The sequence below is a fragment of the Trichechus manatus genome, unplaced genomic scaffold, assembly GCF_000243295.1.
Source record: "Trichechus manatus latirostris isolate Lorelei unplaced genomic scaffold, TriManLat1.0 scaffold00029, whole genome shotgun sequence".
NCBI lineage: Eukaryota > Metazoa > Chordata > Mammalia > Sirenia > Trichechidae > Trichechus > Trichechus manatus.
The window spans coordinates 11,021,685-11,031,146 of NW_004443965.1; the positions used below are offsets into that span (position 1 = coordinate 11,021,685).

Genomic DNA, 9,462 nt, shown 5'->3' on the forward strand with positions numbered 1-9,462 from the left:
ACTTACTGGTCTGACAGTTACAGGGGAACTCTTGAGGCTATGGTCCCTGAAAACCCTGCTAACTCAGAACTGAAGCTACTCCTGAAGTCCACCTCTCAGTCAAAGATCAGACAGGTCTATAAAACAAACAATAACACACATTAGCGAACATGCTTCTTAGTTCAATCAAGTATACGGAGACCAGATGGGCGACATGTGCCCAAAAGCAAAGACAGAAGGCAGGAAGGGGCCGGAAAACTGGATAAAAGGACACTGAGAACCCAGGGTGGAAAGGGAAAGGTGGAGAGTGCTGACACACCATAGGGCTTGCAACTAATGTCACAGGACAACTTGCATATAAAATTTTTTAATGAAAAATTAATTTGTAAAGTTTCACCTAAAACACAATGAAATTTTTTAAAAAAGAAATTCAAACCAATATTATGAAGTCATTTAAAGAGATGCTGAAAAATAATTTAATAGCATGAGAAAATGTTTATGGTGGGAAAAAAGCAGAACACAAAATTATTCATACAGTGACACCTCAAATGTGTAAAAATCAAATAAACTCAGAAAAAATATTGGAAGGAAATGCCCCAGAGGGTATACAGTAGTTATGTCATAGTTCTGATATCACAAAGGATCTTTATTATTTTATAGTTGTTTTCTAAATGATTATGACGATGATGATAACAGCAGTTATTATTTATGTAGTGCTTACTACACACCAGGCACTAAGACCTCATGTATTAACTCACTCAGTGCTCATGACATGAGATGAAAAAACTAAGGCCTGGTGAGATTAAGTAACTTACCCAAGTTCACAGTTTCAGGAGATGCCATGATTTGAACTCAAACAGTGTGGCTCTACAGCTCCTTTCTTAACCTTTACACTACACTAAAAGTTTTGCTTTGTTTTTAAATTTTAATTATTAAAAAAGCATATATCAGTCCAAATCTTGTGTTTTTCCACAGTTGTCAGCTTTCTTTTAGTTCTGAGTTCAAGTACTTGCTCTGCCATCAGGTGCCATTTTGGAATAAGATATAGCCACCACTCTTGTATGGGTTCTATCCAGGGCTTTGAACCAGTTCGAACCAGTTCAGTCATAACCAATAAAGCAGAACCGGAACATACCTGATTTTTTAAAAACTGGGTGATCTGGAACCATAACCGTAACAGGAAAAATTACGGGTTGAATCCCTGGAATGGGAGACTCAGAAGACGCAAAGTGGGCCCTTTCAGGAGCCGGATGTGTGAGACTGGGTTATTGCCAGGACTGAGGAGAGCAACACACATTCAGAGGAGTGTTGTCAACTGCCATCTCCACTGCTGTTTCTGACTCTGCAAAATTCAGTGGCAAACAGATTTGGTTGCCATGCAACGAATATGCTGCCCTTATTTTCTAAGAGGGAGATTAAGTTTCTAGCAGGGCTTCCACCCGAAATTTTTCCCATCCAGTTCACCCAAATTTAAAAAATTCGGGTCTGTTCCAGTGTCACTTCCTTGGCCTTGAATGAACCAGGAAGAACCTGTTCGAAGGCCTGGTTCTATCTACTTGAAAACACTCTAAGACAAATCTGCCCCTACTTCCTGTTCCAACATTTCATTTAACCATCGAGACTCTAGAATTCTTAACATTCCTACTTATTACACTTCAAAGAACCCCTAGTGTGGAGGGCCTAGAGCAATCAAACTTGGTTGCTAGAACCTTTCTCCTGCACTAACACTCACCAATTTAACTACAAATCAGTTACTACCTTTGCAAACATCCTGTCTTCCATTGTGAAGTTCACTCCCTCTACAATCCAGGAGACCCCTCTTACCTGCCAACACTCTCCAGATACCTACCATGGCACTGGCTAAATGGGACCAACTAAGAAAGATCCTCAACATCTGGGGAATTTCCCTGCAAAGAGCCTTTTCAGAAGGGTTTTCCTTTTTATTCCTTCCTTTTTGGAGATGGCATTGTTCTCCATTGTTTTTGAAAACCTCATCCCTTAATCAATGGCTTTAATTCTCTCAACTTTCTCATTCTTTTGCTGGTAAACAATGCTTTTTGTTTTTTTTGGTGAGGAAAACAAGATCTTTTTGGCACCAAAATATATTCAAGAAATCAATTCCAGGAAGAAATATTCATAATTTATACCCTGAACAATAAAAATAACTCCTGTTTGCTGCCGTGCTCCTCTCTGCATCTACATTTGATAAATTTATTTCATTACATGTCACTTGGTTTAACTGACTTTATAACCAAATTCCTTTCTTAAAAAATGTTTGCAGAATCCAACACGGTTAAAATGCAAGCAATTCTTCTAAATATAGGATGTTTACATTTCTATATGGTTTATTACAGTATTTAGAAAAACTGAGTTCATGTGATGGCTTTAACACTATATGAATAAGAATCACAACAACAATAACCTTTATAAAAAATGGATACATTAACAAGTGTTGATATTGGAAATATTTACAACCAGAACCATTTATCATATTTTTACCAAAAGCTTATTCTGTTCACACGCTATAAGAGTTATATCTTTGATTACTTAGTTCCCAGAACCACATCAAGGCTAATTCGGAGTAAGGGTCCCTTTCAGGAAAAAGAAAATGGAGCACTAATACTTCATTAGGCTCACATTAACTTACGTGGAATAAAAACCATACTGCCAAACTGAATGCATTTAGGTACTGCATAGGCAGGGAAGTTAAAAAAGAAAAGAAAAGAAATCTGCACCTTCAAACTAATATTTCTGTTTTGCTCTTTCAAGTTTTCAACATGGTGTAGCCATTCTCTAAGAACAACTGCGGTGCAGGACAGGATAAAAGCGGAAAAGAGAATTGCTTCCCAAAAAACTGAATCCTCCGCTTCACTAAGTATATCTTACTTGACCATTCTAATATGAAAGCTCTGCTATAACAGGGAAACTTAAAATCCAACAGGAACTTTTGTTACCCTAAAAATGAAGCACGTAAGGACAGCCATTTTACCTTACAATTCCAAATACCTGTTACACCATAAATCTTGCATTTAAAAAGTATTTCATTAGGGTAAAAAAATGTACTACTTGTGTACTCATCATTGAAGTCATCACTGTTTCAAAACAAGACTGTTATTAAACTTCTTAATACAACCGTCAAAATTAATTAGTAGACAGCCTCCAACTTTAAAGTTCTACATTTGTATTTACTGATGGGCCAAACTAATTAGTAATTGTTAAGATAACTGAGTTGTACTGTAAGCAATCCTTGCAAAATCCAGTTGACTTTTTTAAAATCAATGAACAAACAACACACGATCATTTTTAAATGAAGAAAGCAATTCCCAAAACAGGTTGATTGTGATAGCCGTTCTGTTCCTCTGCAGCTGTCCCCGTGTTGCGCGTAAGCGTGGGAGCGGAGGCATAAGTGCAAAAAGCATAAACCCACACAAAACACGCGCAGTTACAAACATTAAAAATATGTAAACACGTCGTGAGGCCAAGAAGCCCCAAGGGGAAAGAACCGCCTGGAAAAGACCAGCTAGCTCAATGGGCAGGCGATCGTGTGTGCGGAAGCGGGGCACTCAGGCAGAGGAGGCCCGGGCGGGACAAAGACGGGCCCATTTGGGGCAGCGCCCGAAGCGTCCAGAACCGGCAGGAAGCAGGCAGTCCCGAGGACAGCGGACCGCGGCACCCAAGGGCCTTCAAGAGCCATGGTTTAACAGGCGCGAGCAAATGCTCCCCTCTGAGATCGGACCCTCCCCTTCGCACTGCCCCTAACAGGCTCTAGTCCCTGACCTTGGACACCTGATAAGCCGCCGCCGCCCGCGCCCTGTCCGGGTCTCGCAGGAGGCCTCGGTCGGCAGCTGTTGGGCTTAGAACCGCGCCGCCGCCGCCGCCCGGCTCCAAACGGCCGGGCAGGCATTCAGAGGGCGGACGGGCCCCGCGCCTCTCCCCGCAGTCTATCAGGCAGCTTCGGAACTCACTGCCTCCGATTCTGCCCCTCCAGTCCGAGGCCGCGCACCCACCCCCCACGCCACCTACCCGGTCCCACACCATCCCAGAGGTCTCCGGCGCTCGGACCCTCTGCCGAAGCAGCGCTGCCTCCAGTCCGCGGACTGAAATGGCTGCGGAACAAAGGGAATCTGGGCTCCGGCGAGCACCGGTCCGATTGGCCGGGGGGCGGGGCCCGCCGCGGGAACGTTCGGCGGCGGTCGCCCTGGCAACGGCGACAGGGCTGGGAAAACGTTGCCCCGGCCTGCTGGACCTGCTCTTCGCGGCGCGCTGCAGCGATTCCTAAGTGGGCTTTACAATCTCGGGCCTCAGCACGCCGCAGCCGCCACAGATGCTCGAGCCCCCTGGGGTCGGCGCGCTGGCCTGAGCCTCCGGCCCGCAGACGCTAAGCTGCGCTGTGGGGCTGCGAGTAAAATGGCCTTGTGTTGTGATTCTCTAGGGGTTGTGCAAGGCCCTCTCAGGAGGATGACCTTACCCTAGCCTAACTTCTAAACCTCAGAATAACCCCAGAAGTGACCGCTGTGCCCTGCGCAAGCCTATTGAACACCGAACAAGGCCGTATCCCACAATACAATTTCAACGTTGGTGGTAAAAAGCAGAAATGACTTGAATGGATAGATGTGGGCCGACGGCCGCCTGCTTGTTGCATGATAGGCTTTTGAGGTATGCTGTATCTACTGTATAAACTTCTTCTTAGTTAAGATTAAATAATTTATAAGATTAAGTTTTACGTCTCCAGGTGTGTGTTTATATAAAACTGTGGTTTCTTGACAGAGAAATAATAACTCCTCTTCTTAACCTGTCATCATGAGAAAATAAAATACTTTCTATTTTCTGGAGAGAAAATAATTCAAAATGGAGAGGTAGACTTTTTGTACTCAATTATAATAATTGTAATGAATAGATAAATATCAGTTCCCTTCCCTCAGATTATTCTAATATATAAATTTACTGCATATGAATAATTCAAATTTGCATAGCTAGATAATCATTATTTCCTAAAATGATGCCACTGAGGATATTCCTCACATGTATATTATGTGTGCAAAAACGCAGTTTTTTCCCACTGCCCTGCTTACAAGTGTTGTATATTATATGTTTTGAAAATGTGTAGCAATTGTTGCCTTCTAGGCATATTCTAGATAAAACTACAGTACCTAATACTAGAAATTGTTTTTTATTTTCACTAAGACAGATTATTTGCTAATAAGTTTGTTGATAATTCTCTTTTGCAACAGCAGTCATTCAGGAATAACTAGTTTATTTAAATTAACAGTCAAAAGAACTTTTTATTATGAGGAAATTGAATATAGCAAAGAAAAATATTTTAAATAACTAATATACTCATAAGATTTCAGCACTTTCTAATGTTAATTTGATAGCAATTCAGTACAGTAGTGTACATCAAAAGGAGTTGATAGGAATAGGCTACTACCAAAAAAATGTAATATGAACCTTGCTACATGGTAGTTTTGTGTATCTGCAGAGAAATTTACCCAGAATAAGGATATTTATCCAAATAACAAACATGACTTATTTCTACATTTGAAAAGTTAAATCATGGGATACCGAGCCCAGATCTGTACAGATCTTGAGATGTGTGGTATCTGCATTCTAGTTCCCTGAAGAAAAGCAGAGGAGCCTTGGTGGCACACTGGTTAAGCGCTCAGCTGCTAACTGAAAGCTGGGATTTCAACCCACCAGCCACTCCCAGGGAGAAAGATGTGGCAGTCTGCTTCCTTCAAGATTACAGACTTGGAAACCCTCTGGGCCAGTTCTACTCTATACTATAGGGTCACTATGAGTTGGAATCAACTTGAAGGCGCACAACAACAAAGAAAAGCAACAAGAATACTTAAAAAATATAAAAGACTTACTGACTAAATTTGTAAGGAATTCACCTGGTTAGTAGTTTAGAGATAATTTAAATGAATTTTAAAAAGAGAAACATTTGTTTAAGTATATAAGAGGATTTATTGACCAAAATCTTTTGAAAGAAAAAAAATCTTGAGGATCAAACATTGTGAAATTGAGATTAGGCAAATTAAATGTCCACTCTTTTAAGAAATTTAAATGAAAGAGAATTAAAATGTTGGTATAAAATAGTTATGCATTGAATAAAGAGATTCTTAGGCCTTAACCTTTTTGTCTCTCCTCTAAGTTAAATTAAAAATGCATCTTTTAAGCAGTAAATCTTACCATTAACAAGGATTTATTAACACAGCTTATTTATTTCACTTTTCATGTCATTTGTTTTCTCTTTGCACAATTTGTACATGAAATAGCAGATATCTATTAGTGTTTTCTCTTTACACTTAAATGCAATACATTTGTTCAAAGTGGTAAAACTTTGAAGAATTGTTGGTATTTTTAAATGACATATACTGAAATTAAAAATAGTAAATAAACTTTGTTTTTAAACTCAAAACCTAGTATAGATATCTTATCTTTTTAATTTCTGTATTGCAGTTTTTTTCCTTAGGTGAAAAAATTAACCAATATAAAAATCAAAGAATGATAGAAATTGCAAAATAGCATTTAAGGAAAAAAATATATAAGCTTTCACCTAGGAAGGAAAAGTAACATTATCAATAAAAGCATGAAGGTTGGAGGCAGAGGACCTGTATGTAGATGCTGACTTTACCAGTTATGAGCATTGTTGGCTCGGTCTTTCTGAGCTCATTTTCCTGTCTTAAACAGGATTAAATAAGATAAAGTACATATAGAGCTCATTAGCAGAGTGCCTGGCAGATATTAGAAATCAATATATGATAGTATTACTAGACCTTAGTACATCATGTAAAAGAACAGATGTTTGAGAAGGAGAAATGGTTATTGAATAAAAAATAACAGGTCTAGAAATTTTTTAAATTTAAAATAAATATCTTTAATAGGCAATTGTAAGTGGTGGCACAAATGATTTGTGCTCAACTACTAACCTAAAGGTTGACAGTTTGAACCCATCCAGTGGCACCACAGAAGAAAGTCCTGGTGATCTGCTTCCATAAAGACTTCAGCAAAGAAAACCCTATGGAGCACTTCTACTCTGTAACACATGGAATCACCATGCTTAGTAATTGACTCAATGGCAACAGGTTTGGTTTTGGTTTTTATATAGAAACTAAGTAAGAGAAGTGAAATAATCTTTTAGGTACAGACAAGCTTCTAAAGTAGAGTAAAACCCAAGACCGCGCCCATTGCCACTGAGTCGATTCTGACTTATAGTGACCCTGTATTGCAGAGTAGAACTGCCGCATAGGTTTTCCAGGGAGTGGCTATTAAATTTGAACTGCTGACCTTTTGGTTAGCAGCCGAACACTTACCCACTGGGCCACCAGGGCTCCCTAACATGAGATACTTCTGATAAATACTGTTTCCATTTTATCCTTCTGGAAAGACATGGGAATTCTCACTGTATTTTCTTAACATTAGACAGTTCGAAAAATTGCCTTCCCAACGCAGAACAGAATTTCAAATTCTCATAGACTCCAGGCTTTCTGGAGCCATAGAGGCTGGATGAACCCCTGAAACTATTGCCCTCAGATAATCTTTAAAATTTAAACCAAAAGTATCTCCTGAAGTCTTCTAAAAACCAAACAATAATTTAGCTTAACTAGTAAAAAGTGTCAGCCTTGAGCATTATGCTCTTTTAAGAGCTATCTATATGGGGTCAAAGTAACAACAGGAACTCAAATAAAAATTCCTATTAGATAGGAACCTTAGGGGGCAGTGAGTTTATTTTGATGGGGGAGGAACAACCCAGAAAAGGAGGATGAGAATGGTTGCACAACTCAAAGAACGTAATCAATGTCACTGAATTTTACATGTAGAAATGATTGAATTGATGTATGTTTTGCTGTGTATATTGTCAACAACAACAACAACAACAACAAACAAACAAAAACCCCACCCATGAATGCCATATAGTATCAGGGTAGATGGATGGATGGATGGATGAATGGAGGATGGGTGTCTGGTGGATGATGGATGGATGGGTGGATGAAAAAAAAAAAGAATTGCCTTCCAATTGAAACATCTTCGGAATGGCATTCAGAAAAAAAAATTTTGTGATTTAGGTGAAAGCTTACGGAGCAAATTAGTTTCTCATTAAACAGTTAATACACAAATTGTTTTCTGACATTGATTGCCAACCCTGCAATGTGTCAACAATGTCCCCTTATCCACCCCAGTTTCCATTTATCCGGTTTTCCTGTCCCTTCCTGCCTTCTCGTCTTTGCTTTTGGGCTAGTGTGCCCGTTAGTCTCGTATATATGATTGAACTATGAATCATGTCCCTCACATGTGTTATTGTTGGCCCTGTAGACCTGTCTAATCTTTGGCTGAAAGGTGGGCCTCAAGAGTGCCATCAATACTGAGTTGAAAGGGTGTCCGGAACCATACTCTTGAGATTTCTCCAGCCTCTGTCAGACCAACAAGCCTGGTCTTTGTGTGTGTGTGTGTGAATCTGAATTTTGTTCTACATTTTTCTCCCACTCTGTCTAGGACCCTCTAATGTGATACCTGCCAGAGCAGTCAGTGGTGGTAACCAGACACCATCTAGTTGTTCTGGGCTCAGTCTGGTGGAGGTTGTAGTAGTTGTGGTCCATTAGTCTTTCTTTTGTGTCTTTGGTCTTCTTCATTCTCCATTGCTCCAGCCAGGATGGGACCAGTAGATGTATCTTAGATGGCTGCTTACAGGCTTTTAAGACCCCCGTCACTACTTACCACAGTTGGATGTAGAACATTTTCTTTACAGACCATGTTATGCCAATTGAGCTAGAAGTCCCCTCAAAAAATTTTTTTAAGTAATTATTTAAAAACCCAAACCCATTGCCGTCGAGTCGAATTTGACTCATAGTGACCCAGAACTGCCCCATAGTGTTTCCAAGACTGTAATCTTTACGAAAGCAGACTACCACATCTTTCTCCTGCAGAGCAGGTGGTGGATTCAAACTGCTGATCTTTCAGTTAGCAGCTGAGCACTTAACCACTCTGCCACCAGAGCTTCTTAAGTAATTATGTAGAAGAATTTAATCTATATTTGAAAGAAGATAGTTATGATCAGTACTCAGAAACGTGTAAATAATCTATAGGCGATTCTCCTTTAAAGCAAACCGAATAGATAATGTTTGAATTTATAAAAAAGATAAATGAGAGACTTATTATTAATTAGGAAATGATTAACTTCAAAGTCCCTTTAAGTAGTAATACCTCCTAGCAATCAAAATATGATTCTATTTTCAATAAAGTCTATTTAGACTTCCAATCTGGGAAAATGGAGTAGACACTTTTCCCCATTCTTCCCACTAAGTACAGCTAAAACCCCTGGACATTACATATAAAACAAACCTAAGAAGACTCTGAAAGGTGGAGTGAAGAAGCAGATCAGCCTGGGACCAGGAAAAGAGCAGTGTAGCAGACAGAAAACTTTTAGACAATAACCACTCCTCTCAACCCAAATATTAGAGAAAAAACTTATGGCCCCATCCC

The 9,462-nt window shown here is 39.7% G+C and overlaps 1 protein-coding gene across 1 annotated transcript in view; it reads right to left on the reverse strand.

Moving 5' to 3' along the window:
- The window catches only part of TNPO1 (transportin 1), a 100,982-nt gene extending 96,913 nt beyond the window's left edge, over nucleotides 1-4,069 (reverse strand). Inside the window, exon 1 of the mRNA XM_023729452.1 lies at nucleotides 4,003-4,069. Coding sequence (XP_023585220.1) covers nucleotides 4,003-4,017 — 15 coding nt within the window. The 5' untranslated portion in view covers nucleotides 4,018-4,069. The remainder of the gene's footprint in view (nucleotides 1-4,002) is intronic.
- Nucleotides 4,070-9,462: the final 5,393 nt, after the last annotated feature.